Below are 17,459 nucleotides of genomic sequence, written 5' to 3'. Positions count from 1 at the left end.
AGCCGGGGTCCCGCCGCCGCCGCCGCCGCCGCCGCCATCATGAGCGTGGCGCTGCGGAACGCCCAGCGGGCCGTGCCGGTGCGTCGCGCCCCGCTCCGCCGTGCCGTGTGCGCCCTACGGGCCGCTCTGGGCGCCTCCCGCTTCGACGTGGGGCTGGTCTGCGCCGGTAACGGGCTGATGCGGCGTCTCAACGGCGCGTACCGGCAGCGCCCGGAGCCCACCGACGTCCTCTCCTTCCCCTTCCACCGGGTGGTAGCGGGGGAGCTGCCGCAGCCGCGCTGCCGCGACGAGTACAACCTGGGGGACATCTTCCTGGGGGTGGAGTACATCCACCAGCAGTGCCGCGCCACCGGGGAGGACTTCGACAGCGTCCTGGCGGTGAGCCTCGCCGCGGGCGGCGGTCCCCTGGCCCCGCGCCGCAGGGAAGGGCAGCCGCGGGGTGTCCCCCGGGGACAGGGTAGCGGCTGCCGCTCTCCTAGCCCGGCCGGGCTAAAGAAGGAGGCGATGAGCTTGCAGCTGACCCTGAAAGATGAGCTGTGTGTTTCCAAACGTATCTAACTGGTGAGCTGGGGCGCTACCTGATCTTCGTCGTTTTGCACGCAGGGTACCGGCTTTTCCCTGCAAGTTCTGGCAAAACGGCAAACGATCGGGCACGGGGTTAGTCCCCGTCCGCCCCTCGTACCCCGCTTCGGGCGGGGCGGGCTGCGGGCGCTGGTGCCGGGGCCGTCTGCGCAAGCGAGCGGCCGGCCTTGGGGTTGCGTTTGTCCCACGTGTCGTTTGTCCTTGCCTCTGCGCGCAGGTGACAGCAGCCCACGGACTGTGCCATTTGCTTGGCTACCGGCACAACACAAAACGCGAGTGGCAACAGGTACGGCGATGGCGATGGCGATGCCCTGGGGCTGGGGGAGGCGCGCGGTGTCCAGCCCCTGTCAGGTCGGAGGCGGGTGGAAAGCGGCTCCCTGTCTCGCACCCCCGTGGCAGGGAACCTGCGGGTCCGGCCCGCCGGGCGGGCGGCTGCCCAGAGCCGTGCCTGGCGTTGACACCGAGCCCAGCCGCGGAGCGTGGTGCCAGCGGCGCCGACCGTGACTTCTCTCCCGCGCCCTCCTCCCGCAGATGTACCAGAAGGAGGTGGAGATCCTGGAGGAGCTGAACCGGCTCACCGGCACCAGCCTCCGGCCCCTGACCGCGGGCCTCTTCTGAGGGAGCCGCGCCGGAGACCCCCCGCGGCCGCCGCTTCCCGCCCGCGCAGCGAGGGGCCGGGCCGCCGCCGGGGCCGCCCCGGACGTGGCGCGGCGCGGGGATGGCGGCGCAAGGCCCCGGCTGCCGCCTCTTGCTGCTGCTGGGCCTGGCCGCGCTCGCCCTCCCGCCGCCGCACGCCGCCCAACCGCCGCCCGCCGCCCTCCGCGCCGGCCACGCCGCCTCCTCGCTGCCCGCCGCCGCTGCCGCGCCGCGCACCAGGTGAGGAGCACCACCCCCCCTCCCGCCCCGGACGCTGTGGGCCCCGGCAGGGCCGCCCCTGGGCTGCACCGCTCCCCCCCGCAGAGCCCCAGCGCGGGCCCGCTCGCCCCAGGCCAGTCCTGCCTGCCAGGGCCAGCCCCTCTCTCCTCCGGGACCTGCCTCTCATCGCAGGAGGTGTCCTTAGGGGACGCGGCAGGTTCCCCACACAGGTGACCTGCCCTGTCTGTGAGCCATCGGCTGGCGGGCATGTAAAGGTCCTTCTTGGCGTGCTAGCGCTGTTTGGGTCATTTCTGGAAAATGCGGCCATCGCAGCTGCCTGGGGGCTTCCCTGCTCTGAGTGTGGCCTGGGGACATCCGCTCGTCTGCCCTGCGGCGGGCCACCCGTGCCCTTTTCCTCTGTCCCTCCTGAACGTGTCCTCCTGCCTTCGTGTTCAGCTCACAGGAATTAGCCCAAGTAACGTGCCAGTTGTTTCATCATTCTCGCCACACACCACGTTACCCTCAGGATGTGTAAGACATCCGACGGGTTCACTCCTTGGCCCCCCCGCATCCTGCCCCTCCTCAGGAAAGGCTCGTGGCATGTGCCACTTTGATGATGTCCTGCGAGGAGAGCCTGGTGCTACCCGCCCCCCCCCCAGCCTCTACAGTGTGCGCTGCTGTACCTTCCCTTACTTCATCCCCTTCCATCATCTCAGTACCACAAACTCATGAAAAAGGAACAGTTTCCATCACAACAGAGCTGCGTCATATGATTGTGGGGTACAAAAAAAACCCCAAAACAACGTGTAAAAGGTTTAAACTCCCCGAAGTAATTAGATTGCTTTGTTCTCCCCAGATACCTTTTGTATGATGTAAATCCTCCTGAAGGGTTCAACCTTCGCAGAGATGTCTACATTCGCATTGCTTCCCTTGTAAAAACCTTGCTGAAAAGTGAAAACTGGGTGTTAGTTCTGCCTCCCTGGGGACGTCTTTATCACTGGCAGAGCCCCGACATCCTCCAGGTCCGGATCCCTTGGTCCGAGTTCTTCGATCTCCCAAGCCTGAACAGGAACATCCCTGTCATTGAATACGAGCAGTTCCTTGCAGGTAGAGTATGGAATCATACAATCTACAACTGACTAAATATTTGAGGTGGTTTCTTCACAGTTTTATCCTTATATGTGCTTTTATCCTTATATGTGAAATAAAAAAAGTCAAAGGTGGCGAGAGGAGGGATGGGAAAGGATTGTGCTGAGTAGCAAACCCCTAGGATGAAATAACCCAATTATTTGGCAGCTCATTTGATGTAGCACTCGACTTCCTAGGGACCCCAGAGAAAGACAGTTAATGCCTGTGGTTGAAGTCAGAGATACTTCTGTGTAATTTTGGCCATAACAACCTGTTAGTAAGTTAGTAACAACCCTCTAAGGAGAGAGAGAGAGAGGCAGCCTGCAGCTTTCTGTTGAAATGCAGACAAGCCACCTTTTTCTGGAGGTGGTTGGACAGTAAAAGCTGTACAGCAGGTTCTTCAGTGAACTTACATTTTCATCGTCGACGCTGCACATACTCAAAATACTTATCGCCTGCTTTTTGTGTACAAAATGGTGTATAAGAGAAAGGCTTTCCCTAAGAATATGGAAACAGTGAAGTTGGTTCCTTTAGGATTTAATTCCTTGTTGAGCTAATCACCAAATGCTAAAATCTGCAGCAGTGGCACGGACTGTTTTCAGCGAAGGAAATAAAGGCCACCAAATGTCACACCTCTGCAAAGAGCTCTGAAGGGATTGTTGTCCCTTACGTTTCAGGAAAAAGTGTTTAGAAACCCTGAAATTTAGGGGAAGAACGGCTTGTACTTGTCATTTTCTTAGAGGCACTCTTGCTGCAGCAGCTACCTACAGCATTGAAAACCTCTGTGCTTCAATGGAGTGTTTTACCCAGCTTTTAAATTTACGTTTCCACGGCGGTTCAGTTCTGTTTGGCACATTAAATCACGCATAGCTGGGGCGGAGTTGCAGGTTGTCACATCCCCTGTCCCTTTTAGTTTTTCTGCCTCAGGCAGAACTTCATTTCCTTTTTTATAAGGAAAACAGGGAAGAGAAAGCGTAGTGTAATATTAACATTTCTAGCAGATTTTTAACTGCAAGTAATGCTAGTTCATACCTTTATCATGTGGTTTTTCATGCTCACAAATGCTTTGCTTTGCTTTTGCTCAGAGTCAGGTGGGCCCTTCATTGAACAGATTTATGTCCTACAAGGCTATGCAGAAGGATGGAAAGAAGGAACATGGGAAGAAAAAATAGATGAAAGGCCATGTATCGAGCAGCTTATGTACTCCAAAGACAAACATGAGTACTACAGGTAACACCTAGCAGTCCTTTCAGTCTTCATTTTAGTTGTATTCAGTGAGACATTTCCCTACTCTAACATAACAGATTTACGTGGTTATTGTAGTGTTGTCTATGAATCTCTGAATGCTTGGGGTTCACTTTGTTTTTAAAACCCCATCAATAATAAAATGTTATATTGGTAGTAGAAGATATAATTTTAGAAAGTTGTTGTTTCGCACAAGAACAGTGTAAAGGAGCTGGCTGGTTTATTTGCGTTATATATCATCTTTCTAGGGTGTAATGTTTGTTTGTTTCATTATATATGGCATTATTTTAAAATACAAGCCTGTGAATCAGTACTGTGTGTTCTGTTTCAGGGGATGGTTCTGGGGTTACGAGGAAACGCGGGGCCTAAACGTCTCCTGTTTGTCTGTCCAAGGATCTGCCTCTATTGTGGCTCCCATCCTTTTGAAGAACACTTCAGCGCAGTGAGTTGCCTTGTATTACTACTTATTGTTGTATTGTGTGCCCACAAACCCATTGCCAGGTGGGAAGAGCAGGGGGGACTTACAGGCTATGTCCCACTGCTGTGGTACTTCATCACTGAGTTATTGTAATCCATTAAAATCATTACAAAAGGAATTTACTCTGTAAGAAACACCTAAATGTAAGTTAGGTTAAATGCTGCGGTGCTAAAATCTAAGAGGAGATAGCCTTGAGCACCTTCATATTCTCTCTCAGGCAGCTAAATGTCCTGTGTTTACCTTTCCTTCCTTTACTCTTCGATGTTGGGTCAAGAGGGAATGAACAGAGTGGAATCAGTGTTTCCCAAGCCCACGTCTCGGATCACAAGGTGATCCTGTGATGTCCATCCTCAATAGTGTGAGCTGGATTTAGAGAAAGCAAGCAGCGCGTTTCATCTTTCTGCTTTGAGATGCCACTAGGATGGTCAGAGGAAAGGAAAGCTCTTACGTGAGAGGTGGAGCACGCTTACATTATCCCAGTAGCAAAGTCAGCTGTGAGTGACCCTGTAACAACTGAAGACATCATAGCAAAGCAAAAGCTACTGGGGTAGAGGAGAGAACAAGAAGAGGAAATAATTACTGTCTATGAATACATCAGGGGAATAAATCCGTAGGAGAAACACAAACCATGTAAGCTGAAGTGCAATTTTGCCATGAGAGCAAAAATATCCAAAAATTTGACATCAATAGAATTTAATTGGAAATGAGATGAAGGTTCCGCTAAGTAGAGCAGTGGGGATCTGTAGTACTTCCCGCTGGGAGCAGAGGAAGCAGTCCTGTTTTTTAACGGGAATGTTCTTTTTGTAGGAGTTACACCATAATCTTTGCTAGTGTCAGCAGAAAACTGACCTTCTGAGCCAAGAGTGATCTTCCTATCTTTTATATCCTTCAGGGAGTCCATGGATCTGTGCAAGCTTCCCTTTAAACCCCCATGTGCACTGTTAGCATCCACAAAATCTTGGGACAAGACCTAAAGGACCTAAATGCACCTTAACTGTGCATCCTATGAAAACCCACCTCCTTTTGTAACTCCTACCTTCGAGTTTCATCTAATGTCCCCTAGTTCACGTAGTGGAAGAGACAGTGAACAAACAGCTCTTCCATATTCACCTCCATGCCACGCGTGATTTTACATCTGTCTATCATAGTCCCCCTCAGTTGTCTCCTCTGCAGTGTGAAGAGTCCTGGCTTCATCAGTTCTTTGTGTGAAAGACATTCCATACATTTGGTCATCCTCACTGCTATTCTCTGAACCTTTACAGTTCAACTGGATCCTGCGCACTGAGTGTGGGTAAACCCATTACATAGTGGTATAATGACATCCTCTGTTGAGTGCTTTCTTTTTATGGTAATCCCTAATATACAAGTTCCTCTTTTTGACCTTTGAGTGTTGCCTTGACGTTAGCATCAAACTGTCCTCATTCCTGAGCATCGAACCCTCTAGTTACCAGATGAAGCCAGTATTTCTTTACTAGATGCAGTCCTACATTAGATTTCATCTGCCACTTTATTGGCCAGTTGTCAAACTTCTCTAATTCTTCACAATTGGCCTTTGTCTTTGCTGCTCTGAGCAGTTTAAAATGATTGGCAAGCCTTGTCACCCCAAAGTTCACACCCTTTTGTAGGTTGTTTAGGAATATAGCTAAAAGCAGATCCCTTCCACTTATGAGCTCCCTCTACAATGAGAACTGGACACTTATCCCTGTCTTTAACCTTTTTTTTAATCCATTCAAGCACCTTCCGTCCTGTGCCATTGCCGTTAAGTTTTCTTAAAAGCCTTTAACGAAGGCTGTCAGGAAATCCTGGTAGGCAATGTCAGTGAGATTTCCCTTATCTGCATGAGTGCTTATGTGCTCAGACTACTCTGATTGTTCAGAGTTCAGAGCTCCATGTTGATACTTCTCCAATTTACTTTAGGTATCCATTCATTCTGTTTTTTATAATAGTTGTTAACTAAGTTGTCCAGTACTGACATCAGGTTTACTGCTACGTTGCATCCCAGACCTCCGCAAGTGCGTTTTTACAAAATTGACATCACATTTGCTGTATTGGAGTTTTAAACGAGAAGTTGCATACCAGAACTAGTGGCGCAGCTGCTTCATCCTTGAGTTCCTTGACAACTGTTGGGTGAATACTGCCCAGTGTTGGACATTTTTTGGTTCATTTTGTCTAGCTGTTGCATCGCTGGACACTTCTGTGGACACTTTGGTTTGAGACATGTTCTCCGATGAGTTCCCCTGTAAAAAGTAGTTCTCGCATGTGAATCTTCTCAGCTCTACCACCTAGCGCACAGTTGCAAAAAATGACATTAGCTGTTTCTGTCATGACATTACATTCTCTAAGTTCTTGTTAAGCCCTTAATTTCCTTTTTCTTTGTATTGGAATGAAGATTTGTCATTAGATTGAAGGCCTTTATTTCTTCTTGCTCAAATTCTTTTTTGACCCTCTTTATTGCCTTTTTCTGTTTAACTTCATGGAGTTTATGAGCCTTTCTGTTTTCTTCGCTTAGACACTACTTCTGCATTTTTGCTTAGTCCTCTTTTTGAAACTGAATGCAACTGCTGTGATTTTCCTTTGGCCATTGTTAATCCAGCAGGATGTTGAAGATGAGTACATTTATGGCCACTGTCGCAGAGTAGCTGTTCCACTGTGAGATTTTGGTCTGTGTCTTGCCGCTGCTCAGGACGATGTCAGGAGCTGCTCCCTGCCCAGTCGGTTCATGGAACTGTCTTTGACAGTGTCTCAAACTGCAGTTGCTTCGTCATGTCCTGCTATGACACTTGCCCAGCCCACCTGGGCATAGTTGAAATCCCTTGTGGCTATGGTGACTTGTGCAGCGTAGCCTCTCTGATCTTCCTTATTGCCCTTTTGGCCAGACAATCAGTTGTATGGTCCTAGTACTGTATTATTATTCTTCAGGTGTGGTCACTTACAGGAATCTGCCTGATACATTCATATTATTAATCCAAGTCACCTCCAAGCTTCTTGTTAAATGCAGTGCTGCTTCTCCACCAGCACAGACTAGTCTGTTTTCCAGATTATTTGTAGCCTTACGTGCAAGCGTCCAGCTGATTATCAGCAGTGTTAATCTAAAGTCGATTGGTTATTTGCTTCCTCTCATTTTAGTAGAAGGTCCAGATAATGACTTTGACCCCCTTCAGCAGAAGCATTTCTCTGTGTGTTCACTCATACTTGGTGTTCTCAGAGCTCCAACTAAGCCTACATCCCCTATGCTCTTGGATACTCAAAACTCTCAAAATCTCTTCTGCTTCTTAGAACTTGGATAGTGCGGTTATGTTTCCAGTACACAATCCCGAACTGTGTGTATTTATGAAAAGCACAGGATGTTTCCATACTAGTGAAAAATTTTAAAATTAAAATTTGTGCTTAGTTGCTAAAGCATGTTTTTATAGTGTCTGTGTGTTCTTTGATCTGTTGTTTTACTGTAGGACATTTTATTCCACACGTGGAAGACACCTCTGGTTTTGCTTTTGTGAGCATGACTCCTGCTTCCTCCAAGAGGCTTTCACGTGCTCTGAGGCTGAGCATCATCTCATAGGTTTCTTCTCCCCCTTGGATCACTCTCCCTGTTGGCAATCTTATTTCTCCAGCAGCAGCTACTGTGAGGACTATGTGAGGACTTGTTAATGCTTGTTTGTGTTTAACTGTCAGAATTAAGAGTACCGTTTATTAAGGAAGAGAGCAGGAACACACAGTGGCATAGTCCCCTTCTCTCCCCAGCAGGCTATGGGTTACAATTTGCTTTATACAGAACAGATTGGCAGCCTGTCCCTCATTCACTGTGCTCCCATTGCAAACAGATCATAGCCTGTGCTTTATCCTCTCAACTGTATAAAAAAACATCATAATGTAAATTCTATTCCTAAGGGAACTGCACTCAGTTTTACAATTTTTAATAGGTCAGTGATGTTAGACAGAGCTGAAAACCTTCTTCATGACCACTACGGAGGGAAAGATTATTGGAATGTGAGTATTTTCCAGTTAGCTTCTCTAGACTTTCTACTTTGTTCTGATAAAAATTCAATAACCGATATGTGCTTCAGTTTTTCCTCGGGTTTCTTCTCTTGCAAGTAACTCGTGTCTTATGTTTCAGCAGTGTTTGCTAAAGATGGTCTTCAGGCTGCTGTGGATTAATGTAATGCAGGAATTTGTCCTGATGTCTTGTCCCCAAAGACTCAGTGCTGCAAGGCGTGGTGTTTAGAAGGATGTCCCCTATGCAACACATCTGCAGTCAGAAGGGAACTGTCTTAGTGCAGTTTCTTGGCTAGTCAGTCTCAAGATTAGACTTTTCAAAAGAATTCCCAAAAGTGCTCAGTATTGTCCTAACTGTCGCCCCATTGGCTTTGATGGCAAAATTCCCGCTGGTTTCAAGGTAACCCTGAACACTTTGGGAGACCCCCCAAGGGTCTATGGTAAAATAATTCCTATGGGAAAAGTTTTAAGACAAAGTTAAAGATTCAGCCACAGGAAAATGGAACACAATATGGAGTGCTCGATATAATTAAACTTTGTAAGAGAAAGTGACTCTTGTGATACTACAAAACAAGTTAGATAGACCTCAGTCTTGTAAGATGTAAGCGTCTGGCTATTCACTTGGTATATGGCCTATTTTTCAGAAATGGACCAAATAGTAGTTTGCTAACTATGAATTTTTCATTGAGAGTGACTTTCCAAACAGAGAAATGCAGCCCATGTAGCATTTCCGAGTCTGACCTGTAGTCCTGTAGTCCTGTAAAAGCAGACATGAAATCCATATGGATCCATAACACACATTTCTTAACAGTGACACTTTAAACATTGCCTCAACAATTTAAACTTGTCTCAAAACTATTTAAAACTTTTTGGAAAATATTCTTCTTTCTTTTATTTCAATTTTAACTACCTGCATGATTTTTGGTGGTTGTATTTTTCTTAATAACTCTCTTGATAACATCTGGAGTTCTTTATAAATCTTGCTAACAGACGCCCTCTTCTCTCAAAGAAGTTTTTCAATTGTAACAAGCCAGCTTCTCTTTGCAGCCAACCTATGTCTTTGGTGTCCAAAAATATTTGAATTTAATGTCAAACCACATTGCTCTCACTGTTGTCACTTTTTTTGTCTAGGCTCTCTACCATTGCAAGCTGAAAGGTATTGTTTTGCAATTCTTAATGGTTGCATGACCACAGAGCAGGAAAGACCTCCCAAAAGGGTTTAGGAGCAACTGTTGAATCCCTTGAAGAGCATCAGTGTAGCATGTAGACCACATAAGCACTTTACTGTCTGTATGGAAGCAGAAAGTTCTCTAAGGACAGCTCTAGAAAAGCCAGCAGTTTTGCATTTGGTTTCATCTTTTTGGGGGGACGATCTCAAATAATTAGAGGATCTGTACCATTCAATTCACGTACGCGAAAGGGAGCATAACCAACACTGATGTTGTTTTGGTTTTTTTCACAAACTTAAAATCACAGAAAAATCTAGGTGGGGAGGTGTCTCAGCAGTCCTGCCTTGAGGTTTGCACTCCAGAACTTGATCTGGTGGTTTGGGGCTGTGTCCAGCCAAAGGTGGAAAGTCCCCACAGATGGAGATCCGCCACCTCTCTGGGGCCTGTCCCACAGCTGTGCCACTCTTTTGGGTGAGGGGTTTTGCCTGATATCCAAACAGAAGATGCCTTGCTGCAGCTTGGGCCCAGGGGCCAAGGTCTTTTTCTATGCACCTCTGAGGAGCACCTCTCCCTTCTCTGTTTCTTTGCAGACAAAAAGGGAGAAGCAGCAAAACTTGGAGGTAGTTGGAAAGGGTGACAATATCGCATGTGCAGATTTGAAACATATACTTTTAAATAAGAGGATAACCAGATACAGAGAGCATCAATTTCAGGAAGTATATCAGTGGAGGTTCACACATTCATCTATTTTCTCTTTTACATAAGCTGTTGCAAAATAAGTGTTCATCCAGAACAGCTGCTGTCAGAGGAGTGCTTTGTGCCCAGGAAAAACTAGGCACAGCATACTGTGTGAGTGCCAAACATGACATGGCAGTCGCACAGTCAGTCGGGATGAAGTTTAGAGGAGTTTGACACAAGCGTAGCATTCAAAGATAACTGTTGTCCTCCCCAGTGCGCTGCACTGTCATGGGTTGTATACACATGTTTGCTGCCTCTTGAGCATACCATGTTCATCACATCTTGGGTAAGGTACCCAATGACTTGGCTGGACAGGATCATATTGTGTTGACATATTACAAAAAGGAGGGAAAATGTGTCTCTGAACTGCAGCGTGAGCATTCTGCAGCAGAGAGTGTGTACATCCTCCCTTAATGTAAATGTTTTGCTGGAGGATTTGGGATGGGATTAGAAAACCAGTGCTGATCTCTCTGAAGATGCTAGAAGAGCAGGCTTTGTACTTCCATTAAACATTTAGAGGGGTGTGGATCTCCAGGTACCGGTGTGATGGATCTTACAGAAGACTGAATTATTTTGTGTCTTATTGAATGATACGGAGTTCAACCACAGTGAGTTTGGCATATGGAGAAATAGCTGCCCTGGAAAAAGGTGAAAGAAGGCTGGCAGATTCTAGTTCCTGCTTCTTTGCTAGAGCAAGGCAAAGGCACGATCAGTGTGGCTGTGTCTTGGAGTACCAGTAATGCTCTGCCTGTCTTCTCTGCTGTGTAGCAAACTCTGTCCACTGCGGGCTTCTCTGTGCTGAGAAAAGAGAGGCCGTTGGAAATTGAAGAGAAGTGGTTTCGGTGCAGTTTCTTTGGTGCCCATCGCACAACAGACTACAGACTTATATAAAATTAAGAATTAGACCAAATTGCTAAGTGTCCTTTGTAAGCGGTGTAAGTCACACGGGATTTCCTTAGTTCTGTTGCGTGTTCCTGTTAGTAAGAAGGTGATGTGTAACTGTGTGCAGAGGTAACTGCATCACAAAATCTTTGAAAGAGGTTATTATCCACAGGTGAAGGAAATAATTCCTTTTTTGTCACTTTTCCACTGAATTTGATAGGAGTGTCTGTGGCTAGACAATGATTTTTTTAAGCAGGTTTTATTCTTATGGATGTTTTGCAAGCTAAAGTCTTTGCACAGCTTTTGTTTCCAAAGGTGAGGTACATTGCTAGAGTGTTTAATTTGGTATTTTATGTGTTCTGTTGTGTAAATAACTACAGTCTACTCCGTACACCTATGTATTGCAGGGCCAGACGACTATGCTGCTTATAAATGTGGTTATGATTAGGATTAAACAGTTAAAGCTCAGATGAAAGGTTAGAAATTGTTGCTTGTAGTGCTGCATGGATGTATCAGAAGTAACTGCATCCTGGAAGCTCTGTATATGTGAAACTATCTCCATTTAGTCATTTTTGTCTCTCTCTTTTTCTGACTCAGCGTCTGCTTTTATTCCAACAGACCCGTCGGAGCATGGTGTTTGCTAAACACCTCCGTGTACTGGGAGATGAGTTTAGAAACAAGTATCTTCAATCCACGGATGAGGCAGACAGGACTCATTACAAGGAGGACTGGACACAGATGAAGGTAAAATCATAACAGTCTGTTTCCCATAACAAATGTAGTAATTTTTTTTTTTTTCACTTGTGGTACTCCTGGCTGTACACTACAGGGAACATTGGAAGGTACATGTGAATCTAGCTCTCCCTGCTCAGATCGAGGTGGACATGTATGTTCCTACTGTACCCTCTTCTCCCTGTGTGACGTGAGTTAACGGAGTCTGTTGACATGTGGCTGACTGGTTCTGGGTGCTAGATTTCTGTTACCCTTGTTTCACTGAAGGAAACTTGTATTTCTTCTTGTATACAACATCATCTGTGGGTGTGAAGTTCAGCTGCAAACTGCCAGTTGTGGATTTGGTCAAGGAGAGCAATTTTTGCTTACAAAGATTTCACACTCTAGTTTCTCTTGTATGATGCAGGCCACCCAAGATCAAAACGTTGCAGTAAGTGTCCCAAAATACTGCCAATCCATACCTTAAAATTACTTTCTGCAGCTAGAGTAATTCAGTGCCTTATCCAGAGATTATGCATTCAGGCCTTTTCACTGTGAATGAATAGTGGTGCTCTCAAGTTTTAAAGTTTATTGATCTTTCTCTCTTAGGTTAAGATGGGCACAGCTCTAGGTGGTCCATACCTTGGGGTTCATCTCAGAAGGAAAGACTTCATTTGGGGTCACAGAGAAGACGTGCCTTCCCTGCAAGGAGCAGTGAAGAAAATCCGCAGCCTCTTGGAGATGCATAAACTTGAAAAAGTTTTTGTAGCCACTGATGCTGTCAAGGAGGGTAGGCAGATACAGTCAGTTTAGGGTTGATAGCTTTTGATAATGAGTGCAGCAATTACCACTTTGTTTTTATACATGACTGGAAGTTCATATGCCTCCATCATTGAATGGGGAATTGAAACAGCTGTTGCCTTCCAGCTTGAATAGCTGGTATCAAACCATTCAATTGGTATTTCCCATAGGAGGTTTGACAGTCTCTAGAATGGGAAATTGGGAATTGAGTTTGCCTGTTCTTCCTCCTCTTTCTTCCATCCCACCTTTTTTCTTAGCATTTCAGAGACTCTCAGACGCACTAGTGGGAAGGGTCCTCTGAAGTCTCCCACCCAGCCTTCCCCTTGGCTGCCCCCAGTGCCAAACTTGGGTGGACCTGGCTGTGTGTGGCCAAGGCTTAGAAACCCCCAAGCGTGGGGTGCCCCCCCCCCCCCCCCCCCCCAGCCTTATCCCAGGGCTGTATCTCTGTCCTGGTAGTATCTAGGGATCTGTTTCAATTCGTGATGTTAGAATAACCCTCCAGGGCGTGGCATCTGCTATGACTAATCTAAGTTTGCTGTCAGGAAAGGCCTCTTGGTGTGCCTACCCTGTAGGATTAGTCAGCAAGGCTAGTGGTAGCATCTGTTCTACCCCTTGCAACCCTCCTCACCCCTTGAGAATTGCCACACTCGGCACCGTGTCTCCGCCCCACTGGCTCCCCCCCCTGCCAAACAATACCCTGATGTTTGGCAAACGTGTTGCAAAATTTGTAGGTAGGTTTTGGTTTCGCTTGCTTTGTTCACCCAGGGTTTCCTTAAACGCTTATGTTTTATGACAGCAGTGAGTTGCTCTTTATAACGTAAAAATAAATTTGCATCTTTCCCTTTTTCAGAGATTGAATTGCTCAAGAAACTGCTGCCTGAGATGGTGAGGTTTGAACCCTCTTGGGAGGAGCTGGAACTCTACAAAGATGGAGGCTTGGCCGTGATTGACCAGTGGATCTGCGCGCATGCAAGGTAGCAAATTTGACTTTTCTTTGAGGAGCCAAATCTTACTGTCACAAAACTGAAGATTGTTTTTGACCCAGATATAGTTGTTTGCAAATCATATATGACATATTATATAATTGATACATATAATAGATGTATAATAGTTATATTGTGTATATATAATATATATGATAGTTTCACTATCCTGTAATTTCAATGAACATTAAAGTTCATTGGACTGAAATCAATTACTCGCATTTTAAAAACTAGCACCCTTCACAAACCTGTTCTGATTTTTTTCACAGGTATTTTATAGGCACCTCAGTTTCAACATTTTCCTTCCGGATCCATGAGGAAAGGGAGATCTTGGGATTTGCTCCAAAAACAACTTACAACCGATTTTGCGGTGAAAAGGAAAAAAACTGTGAGCAGCCAACTCACTGGAAAATTGTATACTAAAATACAGAGACATCCAAGGACTTCAGTACTGGTGAGCTCAAAAGAATAAGGAAAAACTACAGGGGAATACCTCCCTTTGGCCAAACTACAACTCAGTTCTCTACACTCTTCTCTGTGTTTACTTGACTTTTGGATTTTGAAATACAAGCAATATTCACCTTCTTAGCCAGGCACTGATGGGAGCGAAGGAAATTAAGTCAGCCTGGGATCCACTTCTCTGCATAGCTAGGGTTAGAGGACAATACCAGACACTGCAGTTGAGACTTGAAAGGCAAAACTTTGTCCTGAAACTGAGTAACAAATGAAGTAAGTCGCGGCTTTCTTTGGAGTTCTGAGGAAGAAGATCAACAGCTTTAACTTTCATAAATGTAACATAGCTGCGGTCTGTACTGCATTTCTGTCTTTATTTTTTGTTCTGTTCAGTGTTTGCCTCTCTGATAGCAAAAAACACATCTTGGTTTTGTAACCTGCACTATGTGAGCTGCAGATTGTGCGTAAACTCTGCCGTTCCTTGGGGAAATCTTCCCTTTTCAAATAGTAATTTGTGAACATTCTAATTGTCTGATGCAAACAGTGCTCAATAAGAAGAGGTGGTATTTCTACCTGAACACCAACTGCTTCTAATAGCAGTCTCAGTGGGTCTGTGCTGAGAGAGGCACAAAGATGGGGTTTATAGGGTGGTAAAAGAAAAGTTATGTTTCTTCTTGTGTTTTACCTTCACAAAGGAAACTTTTTTTTTTTCACCATCGTCCTCCCAAAGACCTGTTCAGTTGGACTGATGCAAAAGTCAGCACCTTTTTGGGATCACCCAGTCACTCAGTTCAGTGACGGTGATGCTTTGCTAGGGAGCATGCTAAAAGGCCTTTCAAGTTTCTACATCAGTTAAATGGATCATCCCAGTAATTGAACAAATTAATTTTCTGCATTCCTGCTTTCAGTTTATGCAAGGGAGCAAACTGAGGACAATCACAGACAGCAAAGGTCATTGGGCCTCGAGATAATGTGTATAAGCCTAGTAGTCGGAAACCTTGCAGGTGAGGTTGTGCTCTGATGGAGGCAGCTGACTGGTGGTACAGGGGAAGAATCCTGTACTACACCACCAACCAGAGGAAAAGCGCAGCTCCCATTTGAGAAGGGTTTTGTATGAGTACCAATTCTAGCTCTTGCAGTCTCCTGCTGTGTAGAATTGGCTGCTGGCGAGTATTCTGCTCCGTTCTGTGCTTCAGGCAGGTCTTTTGCCCTGCGGATCTACATGATTCTGTTAAGCAGGAGAAACTTTTTTCAGAAGCAGACTAGGAGACATTTCAAAAGGTGAAGCAGGCATTTTTCCTTAAAGTCAGTTTTACCAGATTACCTTGCCGTTAGCAGACCCTTCACTTGTTCTTTCCTCTTGGCTTGAGTAGGAGCATATATAAACCTCCTGCACTGTGCAGTGGGCATTTCACAGATGCTCCCAGACAATGAGATTGTTTCCTCCTGTGCAACTGCAGAGGCAGCTGTGAAGACTTCTCAGACAGTGGTAGCAGCAGCTCTCCTGTTTTTTACCAGCTGTTTATTTTATCTCCATGCAGCAGCTGAGCCTCTCTGGCAACAAAGTGTTGAGACCAGCATTTCAAAGCAGTGCCTTTACCTGCCAAGTCAAGTGTTCTCATTTAGCCTGTGCGACATGTAAAGCAGTGGTGGCATTTTATGTTTAATGTATACCTCAGTTCATTAAGAAAAATTAAAAGCTTTGTAGCATTTTGTGACGTGTCTATGCTCCCTACTTCTTTCTAAACTGCATTTTGCTGTCTCCTGGCTCCCTAGCATTGGACTCCAGTGTAAGAGGAACTTGAATAAAACCTGAATGCTGTGACAAGGTTTTTTTCATTGTCTGTGCCTGAGGTGCTGCATTAGCAAGTGTACCCAGCATTACGGTTCTTGGCACTGGGAGACTGCATCTGGTAAAAAATCTCGGTGCCCCTCGCTGCAGGAGGGATGTAGACAAACAGGAGAGGGTCCAGAGGAAGGCTGCTAAAACCATCAGCAGCTGGAGTATACAGCGTATGAGGAAAGGAGGAGAAAGCTGGGCTTTTTCAGCCTGGAGAAGGTGAAAGGGATCTAACTTGTCTTCCACTAGATAAAAGGGGCCACAGGGAAGGCAGAGCCAGGCCTTTCTCAGAGTTGCCCAGCAAAAGCACAGGAAGCTACAGGTACAACCTGCCACAAGGGAGGCTCTGCTTGGGCATAAGGTTCAGCCTCTCCCCCCCCAGGAGCTGTGCAGCCCTGGGACAGCACCCAGAGAGGAGCAGCGGGTCTTTTGGCTGTGCTGTTTCAGCCTTGCTGAAAGAGTCAAAAGCAGCAGAGGACAAGCTCACATATGCAAGTAGATGGTAGAAACGACCCACCTTTCTGGCTCAAATAGAAAATGGGGATTAGAGAGGTGAGAGCAGGGTGACAGCTCCCATGGTCAAGGGGTTCCAACAACATCCCCTCTCCCTTGAATCCCTGTCATCACAATAAAAAGCTGGAAAGGTGACAGCACTGGATGAAAGGGTGGGATTTCCTTCTTGTTTTTTAAGTCTACAAGATCTTGAGACATCACTCTCCTTTATCTTTGCAGTGACAATGCATGTATTTACAAGCATACATATGTACACACATACTCAATGATGCGCGTACACATGACCAGAGCACCTTCTATCTGGCAGTCTGCGCCAAAACATCTGTTGCCCTGTAATTCTACATTTGCTGGTGTTCTACCACTGTCTGCTGCTTTCTGGGTTGTAGAGCAAGGAACTGAACAGAGCAGACCTTGCTACCCCATCGCACAGGGAAGCTTAGAAGATTTGTATCCTTAGCAGTAATGCTGTTACGTTCCATTTTTAGAGTAGGTGGACTTCCAGGATCAGTTCTCTCTGTCTCAGTGTACACTGGAAGATGCATTCATCAATGTGAAAATAAGAGCAAAAGTTCCATGAGATGCAAGAATATCTACAGAGAGTATTGCAACGGGTTTTCTCTCCACCTTCAAGGACAAGCATGACGTGTTTTGTGACTGCTCTCACTCCTTTCTGCAGAGGAAGTTTTAAAGAGGAAGTGAAACGTGAAGCACAGGTGTGATCGTGTCCTTTGCACAGCCACCGTAGGCGCCTGCTGCGTTTTTATTCAGTATGTCCTTTTTTGGCCATAGAGCTCCTTGGCTGCCAGCATAGCCTTCCTGTCACAAGGTGGAGACAGTAGGTCCGTCTGTGATCAGCCCCAGAGCCAGATCTCCAGATCCACACTGGATCAAGGCTGCTGTCTCCTGCAGCTGGCACTGGAGGAGGGTTTCTGGGTACCTGTAAAACCAATCAAAGCAACCACGGTTGCCTTCAAATTATGATAGTGCATACAGATAACTGTAACCAGCCATGGATGGTTGCTGAGAGAGCTGGACGGTGAGGCAGGGGTTATTTCCCCTCTTTTGGTGAACAGTTTCATTTGGGGAAG

At 46.3% G+C, this 17,459-nt stretch overlaps 2 protein-coding genes across 3 annotated transcripts; both read left to right on the top strand.

Annotated features, from left to right (window-relative positions):
- The first annotated feature begins 39 nt into the window (after positions 1 to 39).
- On the top strand, positions 40 to 1,204 carry YBEY (ybeY metalloendoribonuclease). Of its 2 annotated transcripts, none has more exons than XM_059820681.1 (3): positions 40 to 105; positions 800 to 868; positions 1,114 to 1,204. In XM_059820681.1, exons 1-3 carry the CDS (start codon positions 40 to 42, stop codon positions 1,198 to 1,200), a joined length of 222 nt encoding a protein of 73 aa, XP_059676664.1. In that variant the 3' UTR covers positions 1,201 to 1,204. The 2 variants fall into 2 exon arrangements, with proteins under 2 accessions (XP_059676664.1, XP_059676663.1); XM_059820680.1 differs by having other exon boundaries at positions 40 to 378.
- Positions 1,205 to 1,300: 96 nt separating this feature from the next.
- Positions 1,301 to 15,733, top strand: POFUT2 (protein O-fucosyltransferase 2). Its single transcript, XM_059820403.1, has 9 exons — positions 1,301 to 1,458; positions 2,294 to 2,544; positions 3,651 to 3,795; positions 4,142 to 4,252; positions 8,209 to 8,275; positions 11,689 to 11,814; positions 12,391 to 12,571; positions 13,433 to 13,556; positions 13,835 to 15,733. Exons 1-9 carry the CDS (start codon positions 1,301 to 1,303, stop codon positions 13,986 to 13,988), a joined length of 1,317 nt encoding a protein of 438 aa, XP_059676386.1. The 3' UTR covers positions 13,989 to 15,733.
- The last annotated feature ends 1,726 nt before the right edge of the window (positions 15,734 to 17,459 follow it).

This window comes from Gavia stellata, chromosome 8 (genome assembly GCF_030936135.1).
Source record: "Gavia stellata isolate bGavSte3 chromosome 8, bGavSte3.hap2, whole genome shotgun sequence".
NCBI classification, from domain to species: Eukaryota; Metazoa; Chordata; class Aves; order Gaviiformes; family Gaviidae; genus Gavia; species Gavia stellata.
Note: the sequence above shows the minus strand (reverse complement) of the source record. Positions and strands in the feature narration are given on the sequence as shown.

What these genes read in the sequence shown, in the direction of transcription:
- POFUT2 (XM_059820403.1), top strand. Translation starts at nt 1,301, where the DNA reads ATGGCGGCGCAAGGCCCCGGCTGCCGCCTCTTGCTGCTGCTGGGCCTG. An exon ending in GACAAACATGAGTACTACAG is followed by an intron (nt 3,796 to 4,141) that starts GTAACACCTAGC and finishes GTTCTGTTTCAG; the next exon opens with GGGATGGTTCTGGGGTTACG. An exon ending in TTGAAGAACACTTCAGCGCA is followed by an intron (nt 4,253 to 8,208) that starts GTGAGTTGCCTT and finishes AATTTTTAATAG; the next exon opens with GTCAGTGATGTTAGACAGAG.
- YBEY (XM_059820680.1), top strand. Translation starts at nt 40, where the DNA reads ATGAGCGTGGCGCTGCGGAACGCCCAGCGGGCCGTGCCGGTGCGTCGC. An exon ending in ACTTCGACAGCGTCCTGGCG is followed by an intron (nt 379 to 799) that starts GTGAGCCTCGCC and finishes CTCTGCGCGCAG; the next exon opens with GTGACAGCAGCCCACGGACT. An exon ending in CAAAACGCGAGTGGCAACAG is followed by an intron (nt 869 to 1,113) that starts GTACGGCGATGG and finishes CTCCTCCCGCAG; the next exon opens with ATGTACCAGAAGGAGGTGGA.